General features: G+C 31.8%; 1 protein-coding gene across 3 annotated transcripts in view; it reads left to right on the plus strand.

The window, feature by feature from the left end:
* The window catches only part of LOC140050113 (fibronectin type-III domain-containing protein 3A-like), an 82,600-nt gene extending 65,360 nt beyond the window's left edge, over positions 1-17,240 (plus strand). For all 3 annotated transcript variants that reach the window (XM_072095151.1, XM_072095153.1, XM_072095152.1), the window contains exons 7-21: positions 603-795; positions 3,021-3,145; positions 3,288-3,450; positions 4,253-4,339; positions 4,898-5,036; positions 7,153-7,218; positions 7,469-7,587; positions 7,984-8,089; positions 8,452-8,630; positions 9,079-9,270; positions 9,376-9,707; positions 10,352-10,558; positions 10,951-11,117; positions 11,713-11,822; positions 12,172-17,240. In XM_072095151.1, coding sequence (XP_071951252.1) covers positions 603-795; positions 3,021-3,145; positions 3,288-3,450; positions 4,253-4,339; positions 4,898-5,036; positions 7,153-7,218; positions 7,469-7,587; positions 7,984-8,089; positions 8,452-8,630; positions 9,079-9,270; positions 9,376-9,707; positions 10,352-10,558; positions 10,951-11,117; positions 11,713-11,822; positions 12,172-12,474 — 2,488 coding nt within the window. In that variant the 3' untranslated portion in view covers positions 12,475-17,240. The remainder of the gene's footprint in view (positions 1-602; positions 796-3,020; positions 3,146-3,287; positions 3,451-4,252; positions 4,340-4,897; positions 5,037-7,152; positions 7,219-7,468; positions 7,588-7,983; positions 8,090-8,451; positions 8,631-9,078; positions 9,271-9,375; positions 9,708-10,351; positions 10,559-10,950; positions 11,118-11,712; positions 11,823-12,171) is intronic.
* The last annotated feature ends 7,229 nt before the right edge of the window (positions 17,241-24,469 follow it).

The raw sequence follows: 24,469 nt of genomic DNA on the forward strand, positions 1-24,469 counted from the left end.
TTCATTAGTTTTTGTTTACATTTTGTGTATTTATTAATATAATTTATTTTATGTAACATATATTAAATATGATTAAAATATTATCAGTGGCATGATCTTAAATAATTTCCAATATTAAAGGGACTAATTGTCGCCTTATTAGTGTTCTCCTAATTAGGGCTAGCCATGTAATATATTTCCCTTTCGGGGGTGTATGTGAATATGGGTCACATAAGACTGGTTGTTATTTTCCCCTCTCATCTTTCCTCAGCAGGACTTGAAAATGTAATGATGTCCAGTTTATTCTGTTTTTATATACTTTTTAAATATTTAGTTATATTGTTTTGAGAGGTACCCACTTCCGTGTTGGACCATTAGCCCATGGCTCCCTCCTAGGCTCTTTGCCAAATTCATCATTTTTACCATAATATTACTATACACGCGAATCAGCCCTTGCATAACTAGAATTAAATTATTGCTAGCTATTTTTTGATATCTGTTTTTGACATACTATTAAATATTAAATGTTAATGTTGCTTCTTCGTTGAAAAAATCCTAGATCTACCCCTGCTTTTTTTTTTATTCATGAACAATTTTCAAACAATAATTGATGATTTTTTTAGTGTGAGTGCAATATTTGAAAATGTACGTGGGTCGCCATCAAAACCCACAAGTTTTACTACTAGTGGGTGTGAACCGGATGAGCCAGTAGGACCAAGATGTTTACAGAAAAATAAAAATTTCCTAGTAATCAAATGGAATGCTCCGAATGACAATGGATCCAGAATAACAGATTATATACTAGAATCTGATAAGGTGAGAGTTATTGTTGTTCTTGTAAATGTAACATTTTATCACATATTGTTATTACTACAGTATCAAACAACAAGTGGCGCATCTTTAGGGGGGGGGGGGGGAGACCACCCGGAAACAGAGGGAGTAATCTTATGCAAATAGGCCATACTGATTATTAGTTATGTAATATATAATTTGTTTGTCTGTAGGAGGCAGTATTGGCCAACGATCATTACTCATCCTACTGCCAGTCACCTCCGCCCCCACCCCACCTTTCTACCATCAAATGATGTAATCACACTAGGTGTTGATAAAGTGGTTGGAAAACCAATGAATGTCTTATATAAATCTAATCTGTGTCTTTATTTAACGAAATCTATCATGTGAGTTTGTCATTCTTTGTTTATAAAGAAACATTAAGCAAAATAAACAGGGGAACAGCGTATTTGGATTAATAGTATTAAGGATGTCACTTTGTCTATTGTAATCTCAACTTACATCATTGAGTTTGAAAAGTTAAAGTTTGATTGTAGGATGTACTGTACACATTTTAAACATTTTGTTTTATATCTTTAGCGCACACAGCACCTATCAAAGCAATATACATTATAGAAAACCTCCTTTGGTACAGAGAACATCTTTATTAAAGCTTGGTTCCCTATAGAACGTAACGCAAGGACGTAAACGCAACGCAAGCGTTTTAACCAATGACAAGTGAAGTTATAGACAGTTAGCAATCACAAGTGAATAAACCATCGCTTGTGATTGGTCAATTCACTTGCGTTGCATTACGTCCTTGTGTTGCGTCGCTAGTGGGAACCATGCTTAAGGGGGAACTTCTGTAAAACAAATGAAAGACAATATATTTTGTACTACTGGACAATTTTGTTGAGATTCTATCATTTGTTTCTTTCTTTGAAAACCAAAAACAATACCGGGGATGGCTTCTTTCAATAGTTTACTAGGGTTCAGTGACCTTAACTTCACCGGTCAATTCCCTTCTTCTGCATATTAATGGGTTGCTCGTTAATGATACTTAATTATGTAAAACTTCATTCAACCTAGATGAATTATTAACAGTTACTTCATTATTTTTGCACAAATTTAGTTTATGTAAATATTTTGATTAGGTTTGGCTCATATTTAAAACATGAATATAGTTCCTCCTACTTAGTTTAAATTATGAATAAGGTAGTACTGTATTGGGGATTGTGATGATAAAAAATGTTTGACTGAATGATCACATCTCTGGCTAGAAGAACTTTAGACATCTATTATAGTGGTTGTCTCCGCCCACTCGCCCAAGCACATCCATTTTCCATACATACTATATGTTTTTCTTTCATGGGAGTAACGAATGTTCATCCTTCTTGAATACTAACTACAACGACACTCCGAGAGTGCATACCTCCGCCTACTGTAAAATTCTACATAAGATTTTACAGAAAAAAAATTTTTTTTTTTAAATTGTTGTGTCTCAATATAATGCTGTCTGTGATTTAGGCTAATTTCACTACAACCATGTGTATGCGAATTTGGTGTAATGATTATGTAACCAGCCTTCAACTAACAATAGTTTCAGTTGACTAACAATAGAACAGCAACGCCAAAAACAAACGGGTGAATTTTAAAAGAAATAGGTTTTTTAAAACTACTTGTATCAAAACACCAGTACATTTAAATCAAATTATGTTTTTAAATTACAAATCATAACTCTTGCCTGTTTTTGGACAAGTAGTTCTCGGCTTTTGAAAAGTTTTTCCTATCTTTTAACACTAGCAAGTCTGAAAACGATATTTAAAAGTGGTCCAAAATTCGGACAATAGTCGGGATTGCCTCCAAAATTTAATGGAGTGGTCCATGACCACATATCTATCAGTAGTTTCATTTCGGTAAATATCTTGCAATAACTTTTTGAGTAATCCTCCTAACAAACAAACTGACAAACACATGCGATGACTACATACACCTCTTTGGCGGAGGTAAATAATTGCTAAAGTTATTTAAAGAACAAAAGAAAAACATAGCACCTAATGATTAAAGAGATATTTTGTTATCTCCATCATGAAAAAATCTTTTGTATGATAAAATAACCAGCATCTTCATATATTTATTTAGTTTTACATCATCAATATCAACATGCACTTTGTACTGGATTAGAAATTGTTATATCAATCAATATTTATCACATTCTTGAGCATGCTATAGATACATTAATGTTTATGAAGTTCTTTTCATTTCTTTAGGGCATTAGCGGTGGTAATTTTCAGGAAATTTTTAAAGGATCCCAAAAACAGTACCGTTATACAAAGCTTCAACCAGCAACAAAATATTCCTTCCAATTAAAAGCTGTTAACGAATTCGGAGAAAGGTATAGTAATCAATACTAATCAATACCCACCACAGAGAGTAGATTCAAATGTCATTTAAAAACTTCCCAGTACAATTCTGGACATTTTGATACCAATTTTGGCTAAAATATAACATAATTTAATTCATTTTTTTTTTTGCAGTGATTATAGTTCAACAATACATTGCTACACGTCTGGTACGGTTCCCGCAACTCCTGAAGCTCCCTCACTCAAAGAAGCTGGCATCAGTCATTTAGAATTATCATGGCCGCCGGTGGAAAGTGATGTCACAAGATATACTCTACAATTGGATGACCAAACAAATGTAAGACTTTTTTATTCTGTGCTCTCAACTACTACGGAACAGTACGACAACTTTGGTCCAATTACAGACATACAGAATACAAACTACATAAATGATGATTTCACATAAAATTATGGAAAACACCTGGCAAAGCACAATAATTACGGTTGAATTAATGACCAACTCCACAAACAGCTCTGCTTCCGCGAGTGTCAAACACAGCATGGTTGCCTTTAGTTTTTATGACTTGCTGCAGTCCCAGAAAGCCCATCAGCCTTCATTAGAAAAGTTCACATTCATTTTGATTCGCTTTAACTGTATTTTGTCTTTTATGTTTAAACTGAATTTGGGGTTGGGTCAACCGGTTCAGCTACAGTGATTAAGTTCACTTAGGTTGACCCTGGTCTCCCAAATTTCAATTTTTTTGTTTTTTTATGTACCGGTAAATACTGAAATAGACCGAATAAATAATGAAATGAAATGCTCCAAAAAATGAGCCCATGCACAGAATGACTGTGTTGACATATAAAAAAAATATGATTACTGAAATTAATTATAGCAAGTTGAGAACTACATATTTCACATTATCAAATAGATTGCAACGTTGAACTCAATATTTGTTTCAGTGTATTTTATTTTGCTTAATGAATAATTTAAACAAATAGTCATATTTTATTTTACAACCTGTATTTGTAAATTTTAACAATAGAACAAAGACAATTATATTTGTACCATTTGCTGTGTATATTTTTATGGATGCCATCATAACTTTATTTGTTTAATTAGTAATACCAGTAAAAGTAATGATTTTTTAAATTTTTAGAAACATGGTTGGAAAGTGGTTTACAACGGTGAAGAAAATTCGCATATTGTTACAAATCTACATCGAAATATGGATTATAGGTTTAGGGTAATTTGACTTAATGTTTTTTTTCTCAAATTTGTATATATTATACTTTTTCCATATCCAAATATGTTTTTCCACTCGAGAAAAATTTAGTCTTTATTTGCTCCTCTAAGGATATTTTTAGTACATTAGTGGTGGTATATATATTTCTAAAATTTAACAAAGTTCCCATTAAAGCATCACATTTAGTCCATGTTCTACAGAAAACTCCATTTATTACAATATTTTATTGCATTTTGAATTTTTTATATAAACAACAATGATTCTACTGCATATACTGCAGTACCTACATTTTGTTTTCTTTAACCTGTTGTAATTGTTTACAAAGTTTTTTGGGGGATAATCATGTACCCTGTTTAAAGTGACTGCCTTATAAACTTCTACTGAAATTGACTAATAAATACATTACTGCAGTAATAATATGCTTGTTACACTTGATGGATGGCATTAACAAAAGTGCTTGATACAAAAAATATAACTCAAAATTAAAATGTTAGGTTGCTTGGCTCTGATAACTATAGTAGAATAACTTTGACCTTTGATCCTAATTTTGATTTTTAGTTAATTGCAAATAACGATCAAGGTGGGAGTTCTCCAAGTGAGCAAGTGACATTTAGGACTAAGCCTGACAAACCACAAGCACCATCAAAGCCAGTTCTTAAGGGAAAGGTGCACTCGGATTACTTCAAAGTATCATGGGGTAAGAACATTTACATTATAATATCTTTTTTTTTCCTTCTCCAGTTTCCATATCCTAAAGATACAGTATAGGAAATCCTAGACTCTCTATATGATGGAGCATTTTGACATGATGAAACCAAAAGATATTATGAATCGCCCAAAATAGAAATTTAATTATTATGTGCCAACATCTCTATTTGTGTGATTGTATTACATTATTATCTTGTTATCCAACGGTTATAGAAATTAAAAGGAGAAGGAGAAAACAAATACAAAACATTTATTTTATTCATTTAATCAAGGAATTAAAAGGTGGCGCTCAAATTTTGGCCGTAGTTATAGACGAAGTATGCAAAAGTCACCACCCTGTGTGGCACAACATTCTAAAACTTTTACATACAAAGCTGCCATGTCATAGAACCATTAAATGGAACGTACAATGGAACTAAATACTAAACAGCATGTGATATAGAATTAAACAATCAAAGCTGCCATGTCATAGAACCATTAAATGGAACGTGCAATGGAACTAAATACTAAACAGCATGTGATATAGAATTAAACAATCAAAGCTGCCATGTCATAGAACCATTAAATGGAACGTGCAATGGAACTAAATACTAAACAGCATGTGATATAGAATTAAACAATCAAAGCTGCCATGTCATAGAACCATTAAATGGAACGTGCAATGGAACTAAATACTAAACACCATGTGATATAGAATTAAACAATCAAAGCTGCCATGTCATAGAACCATTAAATGGAACGTGCAATGGAACTAAATACTAAACAGCATGTGATATAGAATTAAACAATCAAAGCTGCCATGTCATAGAACCATTAAATGGAACGTGCTATGGAACTAAATACTAAACAGCATGTGATATAGAATTAAACAATCAAATAAAAAATATATACTCTGACATGTGTGTTATAATATATAATAGAAATTAAATTAAAAGTAGCATGAAATTCCTCTGTATATTAATGATAAGCAGAAGATTCTGGCCAGGGCAAGTTTTTCACTCTTTACTGTTTACCGTTCAATGATAATTAATTCATTTTCTGAAGTTATGAAAGTAAGCACCACTCTTAAAAAACTTAAACATTTAGATATAAACCAGAACATTTAATATTGGTAAAGGTCTATACAGTAAGTTATATAATATGTATTTTCAAAAGTATGAGTCATTTCATACTTCCCCACAGCATACACAGAAAAATGTACTAAGTTACATACTAACATATTATGTTATAATAAAATATAAAATATTGTTTAGATAAAAGGGTGGCTTTGCCAGACAATATATCCTATCACGTGGTGATCTGACGATGTCTGGCATTACGCCAGTATGCGTCTGACCAATCATAATTCAATTCTCATCCCAAACGCCTTGAATAGATTTCATAGAACAATGGACTCTGAAGACGCTGTAGTCTTACCTTGGATAAATGTCAAAGAGGCCTGGAATGGGTATTCCAAAATATCTGATAAATATTTAACATGTTGCAACGTAATCTTAGTTGTATAGAAGATGTATATAAAACCCTATTAAGTTTGTGGGCAGGATATTTCATTGCTAAAGAGGGTGTTGGTCAAGTTTTGTCAAGAGAACTAACTGTTTTCTTAAATAAACTTTTGAACATCTGAAGAATATTTTATTTTGGAGGATGACCTGAAAACTAGACTAGAATTTGAGGCCTACCTTAACTCTATATACTGCGTTCTACTTTCTGATTTCTGTAACAGTAAAGGTCATCATTGACTCTTCCTGTATTATATCAAAATTAAATTTTTTTTGTAAACTAAATTCTTTTATTTTGGAGGATGACCTGAAAACTAGACTAGAATTTGAGGCCTACCTTAACTCTATATACTGCGTTCTACTTTCTGATTTCTGTAACAGTAAAGGTCATCATTGACTCTTCCTGTATTATATCAAAATTATATTTTTTTTGTAAACTAAATTCTTTTATTATTTGTTTACCAACTACACATTAGATCTTGTCTTATTTTAACATAATTTATAAGCCTTGACCATGATCTTGGTTTTCTAACATAGTTTCTCTATTAATTATTACTAAAATATAAAATCTGAAATATAAAATTTTAATCAATTTTTTTTGTTTAGAACCTCCGAGGGATACTGGTGGTGCTACAGTTACTAAGTACTATTTAGAAGTTGCAGAGGGCCAAGGTATGTATCATTTACAATTTTAAGTGCAGAAAAATTTTTAATAATGCCATGCGTTAATCCAGTTTTTTCAATCATAAATAATTAAAATTTTCAGATTGGTAACTCATAAACATTATTTAGCTCTGATAATTTAATTTCATGTGTTAATCCAGAAGTTCACTGTTCTTTCAAGCATAGATAATTTAAGGTTGCAGAATATTCAGCACTGATTTTTAGTACATAATATTTTATCAATATTCTTTTCTCGTAGATGATAATTGGGTTTTGGTACAGAGTGGACCCGACAAGGAAAGAACGTTGAATCATCTGCGTCCGGGAGGAACATATCGGTTACGAGTCTCATGCCAAAGCACAGGTGGTCAAAGTCCAGTAAGTTCAATATAACGTTCAATATAACAATCAATTACTCTGGAATTTGTTTTCCGTCCATCAAACAATAACATTAGTCATTCAGTTTAATAGTATTATAATCATATAGTATAGTAAATTAAATGGTAACAGTACTTTTGTTTGTCAACTTTACCATTTTGTATTACACCTGAACAATAAATACTGATCTAATACTAATTGGAAAATTTGGATAAATTTAGCATACAAATTGTTTTAGAGTTTATTCATGTCTACCAACAACTCTTTATTGTACAGGACAGCAGTGCTATTATCAAAATAAATACAATAATAGTTTTATAATCAGTAAATGATGTTATTAGCGCCTTAAGCAGCAATAATATACAATTTCTTGAGCCATCTAAATTCTCCTTCCAGCCCTCTGATGTATCTACCTTCACAACTCCTGCTATATGTCCCGGTAAATGTTTTCAACCCAGAGTTCATGGGCGACCCAAAGCCAACCTTGTTAATCTTCGATGGGGTAAGTTTTAGTTATTATTATATGAGCCTGCTGATGCATATTTACATAATAATGAATGCATATTTGCATATTTTGAATAGATCTTTTTACATATTAAATGAATGCATATTTTATTTGCATATTATGAATAATGGACATTTACCTTTATAAATGAATATTATATTTGCATATTATGAAAGTATATTTGCATATTATGAATGTATATTTGCATATTATCAATGTTTATTTACATATTATCAATGTGCATTTACATATTATCAATGTTCATTTGCATATTATTAATGCATATTTGCATATATACATACACTTGCATATGTTGTGTAATATAACGTTTGTCATTGTGGTTACCTCACTTTTTGTAGGACCACCAGCTTATGATGGTGGTAGTTCCATCACAAACTACTCAATAGAAATGACATCAGCTGATAATGTTGCCAAAGAAGTACATGAGGGCCCAGCCACCTGCCTTGAATGCACGGTAAACGGTCTGCTACCAGGTCGATGGTACACTTTCAAATTACGTGCCTTCAACAAAGTTGGGGTAAGCAAATTGTCAAAATCAGAATAATTTTATTGATCTCCAAAGGAGAAATTCATTTGCTCTGAGTTAAAACAATTAAAATATGTATATATATAAAAATATTATTATCAAAAACTTCACATTGTAATTCATTCATTTTTTTCATTCATTTATTTGGCATCTCAATACATAACATTAAAAATACATCAATAATATATATAATCACCTTAAATATTAAAATACATCAAAAAAGCTAATAAAAATGGCAGAATGATTATTATAAAAAGTATGACAAAAACAATACATATAGAGAGAAGACATGCCAATAAATATTTAGAAACACACCCCAATACTAACATACGTACGTATTAGATATTAAGGCTCCATTTGAATGTATTTAAATTTATTGATTAAGATTATTGAGAAAGATTACTTAGCAACAGCTAACTAGTCTCGCTTTTCTTTGTAGACTGGTCATTTTTCTGACCCGTTAGAGGTACAAACAGGTTGTGGTCCACCTGAAGCACCATCAGAATTAAGTGTGGAAACCCGGTTATTAGCAACGATGATTTGTGCAACGTGGGAAGAACCTTATTCCAATGGAGCTGAAATTACACAGTATCGATTAGAAAAAGCTTGTGAAGAAAATGTGTTTTCGATGGTAAGTAAGAAATTAAAGTAACTGATAATCCATGTAAAAGTTTTTAAATTGCATACAATGTTTAGCAGTGTATAAGCAACTTGTTTAAAAACTTAATCTTGACAGGTTTCTTGTGGTAGTCAATGTAGTTGTGAAGTACGTAATCTTTTACCGGCATCATTTTATCAATTCCGAGTGCAAGCAGTAAATCAAGCCGGAGCAGGACCATTCAGTGCTGTTGCGTCAATAACCACTCCACCCTCTGTGCCTGCTCAAGTGTCAAATCTACAGGTTATTGACCACTCCTGTGACTTTTTAACAATTTCGTGGTCTGAACCTAAGAATTTTGGTGCAGAAATTATAGCTTATAATATTTATATTGGTGATTTACCTGCTATTCACATAGATAATGTAAATGAATACTGTATTGAAGAGCTACAACCAGATACAAAATACAGGTAAGATACCTATAAACCTGATACCTTTGAATATGGTACCAATGAACACTCAATATGGTACCAATGACCATTGAATATGGTGGTACCAATGAACACTCAATATGGTCCCATTGAACATGGCACTAATGAACATTGAACATGGTACCAATGAACATTGAATATGGTCCCAATGAACATGGCACCAATGAACACTCAATATGGTACAATGAACATTGAACATGGCACCAATGAACATTGAACATTGAACATTGCACCAATGAACATTGAATATGGTACTACTGAACATTGAACATGATACCAATGTACTTTGAACATGGTACCAATGAACATGGTACTAATGAACATTGAACATGGCACTAATGAACATTGAACGTAGTACTAATGAACATTGAACATGGTACTAATGAACATTGAACATGATACCAATGTACTTTGAACATGGTACTAATGAACAATGAACATGGTACTAATGAACATTGAACATGGTACCAATAGACATTTTACTGACCCATTTTAATATTAAATACAATAAAAAGTTAAATTTGAATATGCATTTCTCATATACTATGTTGTGCACAAGCATGGACATGCACATCTACCTATTGTATGTATTTTATTAATTAGCAATCTGTATATTTGTTTAGGATACGTGTGAGAGCAGTGAATGATATAGGAGAGGGACCATCTAGTACAATATTGAAAGCACAGACAATGCCACTACCTCCAGACCCTCCAAAGTTAGAATGTGTGCTATGTGGACATCAGAGCTTGAAGCTCAAGTGGGGTGATAATATAAGGACCAGTACAGAGAACATTAACTATACTTTACAAATGGAAGATAAAAGAGGAAGGTGGGTATTTGTCATAGATGTATTAATACATATTCTAGAGAGTCAACTACAGTATAACACGAAATTACAACATGGACAGATACCAGCCAATATGCTGCATTACCTCTCGGCTAATCATATACAACTTTTTGACAATCCGCCAGGATAGTGTTGTGCGTTTTTTCTTTGCTTGTTGTCGTTTTTTGTAATTTATGCTTTTTGTATTTTTTGTATTTTTTTAAATTTTTCTGGATAATAAATGAATATGAATATGAATACGCCAGTTAGAAGTTGCACCCACTACTCTGGTTCACACACTGCTAAACTGGCTTGCCCATATCAAGCATATTTTATATTCCACAGCTAGAGTGCCCATCTTATAAAATACTAGTAAAAACTTATTTTTATTACAGGTTTTGTGTGGTTTACAATGGTGCTAATATGAATTTTAAGGTTTCCAAGTTAACAGAACAGACTGAATATCGATTTAGGATATGTTCAAGTAACAACTCTGGGGACGGTCCTTTCTCAGAGGTACATACATTTTTAACTGGCAAAGCACCTCCTGGTACAATGAAAGGTAACATACATTTCATTTCTTTATATACATATATAAACACATCGGGCATAGGGCGTATCAATTTGATCTCTGGTGCGTGTGCATACAATTGAGGAACTAGTGCTGTTCCGCCGTACTATGTCAAGAATGTTAAAAGAGTTGTTATCCAATCGCGTTTGAACAATACCATGAAAGCCCCAGTAGTCTAATGGTTAGGACATCTGCATATCAAGCAGAAGGTTCCAAGTTCGAGTGTCGGTTGGGGTGATTTTTTCCCATTCTCACAGATTTCCTCATCTTTATCGTTTCAATTTACGTACTGTATATATATATATATATATATATATATTCAGGTAAAAAAACAGAACCCACAAAGCCCAAATGGGGATTGGTATATAATATACAGAGGGACCAAAACATTTTAAAAATCATATAACAAAAAATAACTATGCTGAATGTTACAAAATTTCTGTTTAAAAAAAAAGAAAATAGCTTTCATTAGAATTTCATTCACACACTAATAGCATATTGGTAGACTTGGGTGAGTAATGTTTCTTTTTTTTTATCATGATATACCCATATTGCATTCAATAACCATTACCATTTATGATCCTAGCTCCAAAGGTTGTAAGTGTAACTCCAAGTAGCTGTGAATTACAATGGCAAGAGGTATCTCCATTACAAGATGATACAATATGCTACCATCTAGAAAATGATTATAATAAGGTAAGAATTATGTTACGGAGGAGACAGACACAGTTATTAAAGAGACAACTTTTGGACAAATAAAAATGCCCCATAACGACTAGTGTGGCACAGTGTGTACTTATTTATTTTTAATGATGGTAAACACTATCGGGATCCAAAAAGTTTCCACTTAATAGTAATAGGAGTACTTCTAAAAGAGAGGTTTCACTGTACAATCAAATGTATGCAATTATTCTTTCATTTGGTATGCCATCATATAGGAACTATAATGAATCCACAAACAACTCAACAATTAGTTGTCGAATCTAAATAATTCCTCCATGGTCAGGTCTACAATGCACATATAATTATGTTATTGTCTCGATAGGTTTACCAAGGATCCGACAATAAATTCACTTTAACCAATCTCACTCCAAACACCGAATATCGAGTACGTGTGTGTGCTGTTCGACTATCTGCTGATGACTCGACCGAGCTCATTGGTCCATTTAGTCCAGGAACACCATTTACCACACAGCCTCAACCAATTGGAGCGTACAACTCGGATGTCAAGGACATTGAGGAGGCGCAACGACAACCAATGGCCGACGAATTAATGATCATCATTTTCATGGTTGTTTTTGTTGTGTTTGCTGCTATTCTTGCTTTTCTGATGGCTAGTTACTCATAACTTAGATTTATAAAAATTATATATATATATTAATCTTACATTATATAATAGAATTATATTTATCTTTTTCGGACATCATGCAACCTAGTACATAAATATTTTAACAAAAGGACAGACAATAGTGAACCTCTGCATATTTATTTCCATTGCAGAGTTCTTTAGCGACCACAAAACATTTTATAAAATATTTTTAAAGCTACTCTTCCATTTATTGAGAAATAATTGCTTATTAAAATTGTTTGTAAAAGAGTATTTTAAATCCAAATCAAATATTCCAAATCATATCTACAGCTTAGAAACGTTGAAAACGCATATTTTAAAATGAATTTATACCTAGTAATTATATCTGCTTTGTTTTCTTGTTTATTGTACAATCATTTTTGTGATGTTTCTTTCCCGAATGAATTATTCCAAAGACAATATCTGTACATTTAAAATCCTGTTTGCAATATTCAGTGACTCATTTGAAGTTTTATTTTATTTTTTAAAACGTGGCCAAAATTATCTATTTAAGTGACTTGTGTCTGTAAAATATATAAAAAAAAAGTTACATATAATGTTTGAAGTTTGAAAACAGGTTTTGACAGTTGTGTGGGGATAAAGCTTTTGGGAAATTTATTTTGCGTTTAAGTGCCTTAATGTTGCCAGAGAGTGTATTTACTGTACTTGCTTTTTAATGTATATATTGCTGTTAATGATCAAATCTAACAATTGTATAAGAACACTAGTTTGCCATTGAACGCTCTTTTTAGCAATGATACATTTTTATTACAGAGCAGTCAATATTTCTTCCCAACAATCACTCAATTCAAAATAAAAATTTTGTAATAATATTTTAGACTCAATATATTGAATCAATATCAAAATCAAACTTATATTCGGTCACCTTACTCTAATCAAATTTTGCATACAAATAAAACGTGTTTTTGTCCAAATAATATTATTTGGTATGTGGACAAACTTTACCAAAAAACGCACATTATATGCTATATATGATTTTTTTTTTCTGATATAAATTATATCGGAGTTTTAACTGAAGTAATGCTTATTTGATCATTTAACTTTCTTATACCACTGTGTAAATAGGGAATTTTCGATTTTACATGGTAGTCGACTGGTACTCAGGTTAACAGGTATATGGACGTTATGTGTGGACATGTATGTTGACACGCCAGATTCAGCCAGAGGCAAATTTCCATGAATGAAGGCCAGTGATAGGGCACTGAACACGTTTAGTCGAAATACAAATATATTTAAAAATACCTTCCCACCGGTCGATTACAATGAGAATATATGACAGATTACGTGTGAACACACAACAAGCTAAACCACAGCTAGATAGATAGACCACAATTTAACTCCAATACAGAAAATATTGTGTAAAGATAGTTTCAATGGAGTCCGTCTTGGTTTATAATAAGTAAATGTGACATTTCTGTTCTTTATCAATTATGTTAATCCACACTCTAATATGATAATATTTGATGTGTGTTAAGTATAATTTATCATTTTTTGGAAGGAAGAAAAATATTATTTACAGTGTAAAGAGATTAAATAAAATGAATTTAAAACTATTTTCAACAAATTAAAAATATTAGAATATGAATTATAAAAAAAAATGAATTTAAATAACATTAATAATTTAATGTTAACACTGCGATGGGAATATTTAAATATTGAATAATTAAATCATAGAATTTTATTATATTTTTCATTCAAATTTAAGCTCTGTGGTTTAATTTATATGTACTGTACTTAATTAAATTTGGTCTGTTTTAGAAATGTAAATAGTTGTTATGTAAATGTCTGCAAATGCTTTGGTCAATTGCAGAATATATTTAAGGTAAATATTTCTGGGTTCGCTATTCGACTTCTAAATTCAAACACAAATTTTCTTCCGAAAGACATTTTGCTTAATATAAATTTATTTTTCTTTAATGTAAATGGGAATAATGTTGGTTCTAAATTTTAAATTGATCATAAAGTTACAGTATTATTTTAAAATTATCTTTTAAAATCACAAACATTCCTTGGTTGTTTCCATGGTTTCGATACAGATAACATTAACCCTTGACCTTTTTAAATTTTCAGATTTATTGTAATTTTCTTTTGATGAAATATATATATATATAAATTTATCAATGCTTTCTGCTATTTGTATTATTAATATGTATTGAATTTAAATAAGACATTTTAAACAAAAAAAAAGTAATATTAATGTACAGTGTGTGTACAGGTAGGCCTATGCTTTGTAAAAATTTAAGAAAAGTGTTTCACTCATCATTCATTCAAAAAGACTTTTTGTCATTGCCTTTTTCTCATGAAATGTACTTATTGTGTTGCTTTGTGTACATCATTTGTGTACAGAAAAAGAATGTATTTTACTTTCCGTAAATGATCAAATTTGGTAACGTTTAATTTAATTTGACTACAACATAAAGTGGTGTTAGATTATTACATATTTTTTGCAACAATATACATGTCAACACAAAAGAAGTTTCAAATACGCATGCTGAGCAATAATAATTTAAGATCGTCCGACGACTTGACGAAAATTGCCAAATCAAATTCAAACATCTGTGAATCAGAATTTCAGGTCCTTGCCAAAGCTCTCTATTTAAGTGTTACTCTCTACTATACATCTACAGCACTGCACCTCAAATTTGGTCATTTACAGTACATATACTCAAACAGTTTGTTGTTTTAAAATTATGATTTACTTGTTAGTGGTAATGATACCAGTAACTAATATTAATTGTGTAGTCAATTATTGAATATTTAAAACTAAAATAGAGTTGTATCTATAAAGAAAAAAAACTTTCATTGGTAATGTTGTATGAAATGGTCCTGTTTAATTGGGTATATTTTAGCAACCCTCTGGCAATTTGTGCTGTGGTCAGATGGGTATGGCTATGTTATAATAAAGTGGGCTATTTGTAATTGGGTGTTGCCAGAAAAATCATTCAAAACTGTATTTGTATCTGCTGGCGTCTTTATATTTCTCAGAATTTAGGCGTCTTGATTCTTTTAAATTATTTGTTACATAATATTTTTGTTTGTATTACATCATTTATTTTAATAATTACTTAAGGTTCTAAGATGTTAATATATTTTTAAGTACTGTAGTTTGATAACAGTGTCTTCAATTTAGTTCAATTTTATGTAATATGTATTTTTAGTCATACATGTATTATGAATGAATTTGTATGTATATACATATATACACATACACACAAATATACATTTGTATATATATATTCAGTGCACATAACATTGCATATGTATATACAAATGCGGTATATTGTACAGTACATCTGATAAAATACTTTTGGTTAAATGTTCTTTCAACGGTGCCTACTTATTTTTACTAGCTATTACATTCCTTTACAATAAAATTTAATGACAAAAAACAAGAATATCGACGTTTCGGAACCATCATGGAACGTCGATCTTCTTGTTTTGTTGTCATTAAATTTTATTGTAAAGTTATATAGTAAGCGTCTATTAATTCCTATTACATTCCCCTCCTAAAATCACATTTATGTAAACAGTTGACAGAAATTGTAGCCTACGTTTTAGTAGTACTAAGTAAACCTAGTTGGTTCACCGGTTTGTTCTTAATTTAGGCCAAGAAAATGTTATCCAAGTGGTTTGAAAACATCTGGGTCGGTCATCTCTATTTTCTCATATTTATATATGGGGCGTGAACTTATTTTACCACTTATCATGTTTATATTGGTTGGTTCCCACTTGGGCGTAAAAGCACCGCAAGTAATTTGACCAATCACGACGTGATGGATCATCTGAACTGCTGCTTGTGAATAGTGACTGTGGTTAGTTTAAATCTTGGTTCTCATAAGCCACAACGCAACCGAGCAGTTCTGGTGATTCATCGCATCGTTATTGGTTTGATACTATACTAGTGGGAACCAAGCTTGACTATTTGCTTTCTTCCTTTTGAAACCAAACAACAGTCACGGTACAGCCTCTGGTCAAATTGGAACAACTAGCATAATTTTCGTCTATGGTTCCATACAATGTCCGCTCTTAATTATTACTTTCGACCGACCCTCGTTTTCAAGTTTCCTTACTTGGGTACAAATTTAATGGCCGTTTTATCCCGCTAGATGTTACAAGGGATTAAGATATCTCGTCTATTTTTGAATGTTTAATAAGCTGCATGCTGAATAACTGTAAGCTTGAAGAAAAAAAAACGAAAAATTGATCTAAGACTTGTCTGTCATACATTTAGTGAAGGCAATTTGTTTGTAGTGAATGTCCATTATTTAGATTACAATTATTTACATATAGGCATACAGTATTCTAATTTCAACTCAATCTCTCTTCACTTACATGTATTTGTTTCGTTGACTTCGTGATGATCAAATGTAACACCTGCACTATGTGCTGTTCTATTTATAGAAGTTTTAACTCTCTATCCTTGTTCTAAAAATAGACTTTCTATTTATAGATCCATTGAATTCGTTGAATACTTGTTCTAATAGCCTATGTATGTCTAGCTATTTATGTTTATATTGTACAATTGTTCTTTTTAACTTAATCAACTCAACATGGGGCAAAGAAGACGCATGTTTTGTCTGTGTGCAAAAATATACTTTATGTCGATGTAATTTTAGTCTTCTTTCTAAGGGCTATGTTCTGTTTGTGGTTGCTATGGACTGACATCAATTATGTCCTTAAAGAAAGACCATTTCAATTAATTCAATCATTTTGGTCAATAAAACATATTTAATCAGAAAACAGAATTACTCCGTAACGCAATTATTTTTGGATATGGTAGTGTGTTAATGATTGAGACAAATGTACCTAAAAAGTGACACAAAAACCTTCACTGTCCGAATCAGTGACTGAGATCATCTGCAAGATTTAACCAAGTCAGACCTAGGCTATCAAAAAACTGATAGCCTTGGTCAGCTATGGGTTAAATAGTCGAAGATGTAAGTCCGGATAGCCTTGGTCAGACATCATTCCCAGAATGGGTTAAATAGTCGAAGATGAAAGTCCTGATAGCCTTGGTCAGACATCATTCCCAGAATGGGTTAAATAGTCGAAGATGAAATCCTGATAGCCTTGGTCAGACATCATTCCCAGAATGGGTTAAATAGTCGAAGATGAAAGTCTTGATAGCCTTGGTCAGACATCATTCCCAGAATGTGTTAAATAATCGATGATGAAAGTCATGACAACCTTGGTCAGACATCATTCCCAGAATGGGTTAAATAGTCGAAGATGAAAGTCCCGATAGCCTTGGTCAGACATCATTCCCAGAATGGGTTAAATAGTCGAAGATGAAAGTCCCGACAACCTTGGTCAGACATCATTCCCAGAATGGGTTAAATAGTCGAAGATGAAAGTCCTGATAGCCTTGGTCAGACATCATTCCCAGAATGGGTTAAATAGTCGAAGATGAAATTCCTGATAGCCTTGGTCAGACATCATTCCCAGAATTGGTTAAATAGTCGAAGATGAAAGTTCTGATAGCCTTGGCCAGACATCATTCCCCATTCCCAGAATAGGTTAAATAGTCGAAGATGAAAGTCCTGATAGCCTTGGTCAGACATCATTCCCAGAATGGGTTAAATAGTCGAAGATGAAAGTTCTGATAGCCTTGGCCAGACATCATTCCCAGAATAGGTTAAATAGTCGAAGATGAAAGTCGTGACAACCTTGGTCAGACATCATTCCCAGAATGGGTTAAATAGTCGAAGATGAAAGTTCTGATAGCCTTGGCCAGACATCATTCCCAGAATGGGTTAAATAGTCGAAGATGAAAGTCCTGATAGCCTTGGTCAGACATCATTCCCAGAATGGGTTAAATAATCGAAGATAGAAGTCCTGAATGCAGTGCTGATAATTTTCAAAAGTATGCAGCGCCGATAGCTTCTGCATCTCCAGCAAGCAGCTACATCCCCCGAAAATTATTTTTAAAACAGATTATTTCAGGCTGTACTACAATATAGGATTGCAATGCTATATTTGAAAACATTGTTAGAAAAACCCGTGACTGTTTAGAATTAGGTGGAAAAAATGATTTGCACATTTGTAGAATTTCATTTGCACATTTAACGTCAAAACTAATCGTTTTTACATTTAACGGCGTGATGTTTGCACATTAGTGAATTATACCTTTTTACAGATTTGCACATTTGAGGGTGCCATGTTTGCACAAATGTGGTTGTTTGCACATTTGAAGGCAACATGTTTGAACAAACTGTTCAGCTTATATGGTTATTTTTTTACCAATGGCACAATTTGTTCGACGAATACTATTTCGTTATGTATTTATATCATATAGGAAGTTTGATTATTTGAATAACGCATTTTAAAATCTTTCTTACATTTGCCTTTTTATATATATGCGCAAATATTGCTTTGTATCATCTTATATCATAGTAAACAGTTTGTCGAAAAATAAAAGGGTCGAAATTTTGCAATTTTCGATATTTTGGGAATTTGTTAAATGGTTACTATAGTAGGCTATAATAAACATGCACAGAGTCGAAAAAATGCGTTCTGCGCATATCAATTGTGCTATAGTACAGGAAAATTTTCGAAAAATGGCATATTTTCGACCCTTTTATTTTTTGACATAAATGGTTACTACAGCATAATAAACATGCACCTTCGAAAAATGCGTTCTGCGCATATCAATTGTGCTACAGTAACCAGTTTTATCGAAAAATAAAAAGGGCGAAAATTGGCCATTTTTCGAAAAAATCCCTGTACTATAGTACAGGGAAATTTTCGAAAAATAGCCAATTTTCGACCCTTTTATTTTTTGACATAAATGGTTACTATAGCATAATAAACATGCGCAGAGTCAAAAAATGGGTTCTGCGCATGTCAATTGTGCTATAGTAACCAGTTTTATAGAAAAATAAAAAGGTCGAAAATTGGCCATTTTTGGAAAAAATCCCTGTAGGCCTACTATAGTACAGGGATATTTTCGAAAAATAGCCAATTTTCGACCCTTTTATTTTTTGACATAAATGGTTACAATAGCTTAATAAACATGCGTAGAGTCAAAAAATGTGTTCTGCGCATGTCAATTGTGCTATAGTAACCAGTTTTATAGAAAAATATAAAGGGCGAAAATTTGCCATTTTTGGAAAAAATCCCTGTACTATAGTACAGGCATATTTTCGAAAAATAGCCAATTTTCGACCCTTTTATTTGTTGACATAAATGGTTACTATAGCATAATAAACATGCGCAGAGTCAAAAAATTGGTTCTCCGTATGCCAATTGTGCTATAGTTACCAGTTTTATAGAAAAATAAAAAGGACGAAAATTGGAAATTTTTGGAAAAAATCCCTCTACTATAGTTCAGGGAAACTTTCGAAAAAATGGCAACTTTTGACCCTTTTATTTTTTGACATAAATGGTTACTATAGTATAATAAACATGCGTTGAAGTTGAAAAATGCGTTCTGCGCATGTCAATTGTGCTACAGTAACCAGTTTTATAGAAAAATAAAAAGGTCGAAAATTGGCCATTTTTGGAAAAATTCACTGTACAAGAAAATTTTCGAAAAATAGCCAATTTTTTACCCTTTTATTATTTGACATAAATTGTTACTATAGTTCAATAAACATGCGCAGAGTCGAAAAATGCGTTCTGCGTATGTCAATTGTGCTACAGTAACCAGTTTTATCGAAAAATAAAAAGGTCAAAAATTGGACATTTTTGGAAAATTTCCCTGTACTATAGTACAGGCATATTTTCGAAAAATAGCCAATTTTAGACCCTTTTATTTTTTGACATAAATGGTTACAATAGCATAATAAACATGCGTAGAGTCAAAAAATGGGTTCTTCGCATGTAAATTGTGCTATAGTAACCAGTTTTATAGAAAAACAAAAAGGGCGAAAATTGGCCATTTTTGGAAAAAATCCCTGTACTATAGTACAGGAAAATTTTCGAAAAATAGCCAATTTTTTACCCTTTTATTTTTTGACATAAATGGTTACTATAGCATAATAAACATGTGCAGAGTCGAAAAATGTGTTCTGCGCATGTCAATTGTGCTATAGTAACCAGTTTTATAGAAAAATATAAAGGGCGAAAATTGGTCATTTTTGAAAAAAATCTCTATACTATAGTACAGGCATATTTTCGAAAAATAGCCAATTTTCGACCCTTTTATTTGTTGACATAAATGGTTACTATAGCATAATAAACATGCGCAGAGTCAAAAAATTTGTTCTCCGTATGCCAATTGTGCTATAGTTACCAGTTTTATAGAAAAATAAAAAGGGCGAAAATTGGCCATTTTTGGAAAATATGCCTGTACTATAGTATAGGGATTTTTTCCAAAATGGCCAATTTTCACCCTTTTTATTTTTCTATAAAACTGGTTACTATAGACCCTTTTATTTTGTGACATAAATGGTTACAATAGCATAATAAACATGCGCAGAGTTAAAAAATGGGTTCTTCGCATGTAAATTGTGCTATAGTAACCAGTTTTATAGAAAAATAAAAAGGGCGAAAATTGGCCATTTTTTGAAAATATATACTATAGTATAGGGATTTTTTCCAAAATGGCCAATTTTCGCCCTTTTTATTTTTCTATAAAACTGGTCTATAGTATTTTTGGAAAATATGCCTGTACTATAGTATAGGGATTTTTTCCAAAATGGCCAATTTTCGCCCTTTTTATTTTTCTATAAAACTGGTTACTATAGACCCTTTTATTTTTTGACATAAATGGTTACTATAGCATAATAAACATGCGCAGAGTCGAAAAATGGGTTCTGCGCATGTAAATTGTGCTATAGTAACCAGTTTTATAGAAAAATAAAAAGGGCGAAAATTGGCCATTTTTGGAAAATATGCCTGTACTATAGTATAGGGATTTTTTCCAAAAATGGCCAATTTTCGCCCTTTTTATTTTTCTATAAAACTGGTTACTATAGACCCTTTTATTTTTTGACATAAATGGTTACAATAGCATAATAAACATGTGCAGAGTCGGAAAATGTGTTCTGCGTATGTCAATTGTGCTATAGTAACCAGTTTTATAGAAAAATAAATAGGGCGAAAATTTGCCATTTTTGGAAAAAAATCCCTATACTATAGTACAGGCATATTTTCGAAAAATAGCCAATTTTCGACCCTTTTATTTTTTAACATAAATGGTTACTATAGAATAATAAACATGCGCAGAGTCGAAAAATGGGTTCTGCGCATGTAAATTGTGCTATAGTAACCAGTTTTATAGAAAAATAAAAAGGGCGAAAATTGGCAATTTTTGGAAAATATGCCTGTACTATAGTATAGGTATTTTTTCCAAAATGGCCAATTTTCGCCCTTTTTATTTTTCTATAAAACTGGTTACTATAGACCCTTTTATTTTTTGACATAAATGGTTACTATAGCATAATAAACATGTGCAGAGTCGAAAAATGTGTTCTGCTTATGTCAATTGTGCTATAGTAACCAGTTTTATAGAAAAATAAAAAGGGCGAAAATTGGCCATTTTACAAAAAAATCCCTGTACAGGCATATTTTCGAAAAATAGCCAATTTTCGACCCTTTTATTTTTTGACATAAATGGTTACTATAGCATAATAAACATGCGCAGAGTCGAAAAATGGGTTCTGCGCATGTAAATTGTGTTATAGTAACCAGTTTTATAGAAAAATAAAAAGGGCGAAAATTGGCCATTTTTGGAAAATATGCCTGTACTATAGTATAGGGATTTTTTCCAAAATGGCCAATTTTCGCCCTTTTTATTTTTCTATAAAACTGGTTACTATAGACCCTTTTATTTTTTGACATAAATGGTTACTATAGCATAATAAACATGCGCAGAGTCGAAAAATGGGTTCTGCGCATGTAAATTGTGCTATAGTAACCAGTTTTATAGAAAAATAAAAAGGGCGAAAATTTGCCATTTTTGGAAAAAATCCCTGTACAGGAAAATTTTCGAAAAATAGCCAATTTTCGACCTTTTTATTTTTTGACATAAATGGTTACTATAGCATAATAAACATGCGCAGAGTCGAAAAATGCGTTCTGCGCATGTCTATTGTGTTACAGTAATCAGTTTTATCGAAAAATAAAAAGGGCGAAAATTGGCCATTTTTCAAAAAAATCCCTGTACAGGAAAATTTTCGAAAAATAGCCAATTTTCGACCTTTTTATTTTTTGACATAAATGGTTACTATAGCATAATAAACATGCGCAGAGTCGAAAAATGGGTTCTGTGCATATCAAATTAATTGTGCTATATTAACCAGTTTTATCGAAAAATAAAAAGGTCGAAAATTTGCCATTTTTGGAAAAAATCCCTGTACAGGAAAATTTTCGAAAAATAGCCAATTTTCGACCCTATTTTTTTTTTTGGCATAAATGGTTACTATAGCATAATAAACATGCGCAGAGTCAAAAAATGGGTTCTGCGCATGCAAATTGTGCTATAGTAATCAGTTTTATCGAAAAATAAAAAGGGCGAAAATTGGCCTTTTTGGAAAAAATCCCTGTACTATAGTTCAGGGAAATTTTCGAAAAATAGCCAAGTTTTGACCCTTTTATTTTTTGACATAAATGGTTACTACATCATAATAAGCATGCGCAGAGTCGAAAAATGCGTTCTGCGCATGTCAATTGTGCTATAGTAACCAGTTATATAGAAAAATGAAAAGGTCGAAAATTTGCCATTTTCGGAAAAAAAATCCCTGTACTATAGTAAAGGAAAATTTTCGAAAACTAGCCAATTTTTTACCCTTTTATTTTTTGACATAAATGGTTACTATAGCATAATAAACATGCGCAGAGTCAAAAAATGGGTTCTGCGCATGCCAATTGTGCTATAGTAACCAGTTTTATAGAAAAATAAAAAGGTCGAAAATTGGCCATTTTCGGAAAAAAATCCCTGTACTATAGTACAGGAAAATTTTCGAAAAATAGCCAATTTTCGACCCTATTTTTTTTGGCATAAATGGTTACTATAGCATAATAAACATGCGCAGAGTCAAAAAATGGGTTCTGCGCATGCAAATTGTGCTATAGTAACCAGTTTTATAGAAAAATAAAAAGATCGAAAATTGGCCATTTTTTTGAAAAAATCCATGTACTATAGTACAGGAAAATTTTCGGAAAATAGCCAATTTTTGACCCTTTTATTTTTTGACATAAATGGTTACTATAGCATAATAAACATGCGCAGAGTCGAAAAATGCGTTCTGCGCATGTCTATTGTGTTACAGTAATCAGTTTTATCGAAAAATAAAAAGGGCGAAAATTGGCCATTTTTCAAAAAAATCCCTGTACAGGGAAATTTTCGAAAAATAGCCAATTTTCGACCCTTTTATTTGTTGACATAAATGGTTACTATAGCATAATAAACATGCGCAGAGTCGAAAAATGGGTTCTGTGCATATCAAATTAATTGTGCTATATTAACCAGTTTTATCGAAAAATAAAAAGGTCGAAAATTTGCCATTTTTGGAAAAAATCCCTGTACAGGGAAATTTTCGAAAAATAGCCAATTTTCAACCCTTTTATTTTTTTGACATAAATGGTTACTATAGCATAATAAACGGTTACTATAGCATAATAAACATGCGCAGAGTCGAAAAATGGGTTCTGCGCATATCAATTGTGCTATATTAACCAGTTTTATCGAAAAATAAAAAGGTTGAAAATTTGCCATTTTTGGAAAACATCCCTGTACTATAAGTTCAGGGAAATTTTCGAAAAATTATCAATTTTTGACCCCTTTATTTTTTGACATAAAATGGTTACTATAGCATAATAAACATGCGCAGAGTCGAAAAATGCGTTCTGCACATGTCATTTGTGCTATAGTAACCAGTTTTATCGAAATATAAAAAGGTTGAAAATTGGCCATTTTCGGGAAAAATCCCTGTACACGGAAATTTTCGAAAAATAGCAAATTTTCGACCCTTTTATTTAAAAAAAAATGGTTACTATGGTTCTATAAGATGATACAAAGCAATATTTGCGC

The sequence above is a fragment of the Antedon mediterranea genome, chromosome 5 (genome assembly GCF_964355755.1).
Source record: "Antedon mediterranea chromosome 5, ecAntMedi1.1, whole genome shotgun sequence".
NCBI lineage: Eukaryota > Metazoa > Echinodermata > Crinoidea > Comatulida > Antedonidae > Antedon > Antedon mediterranea.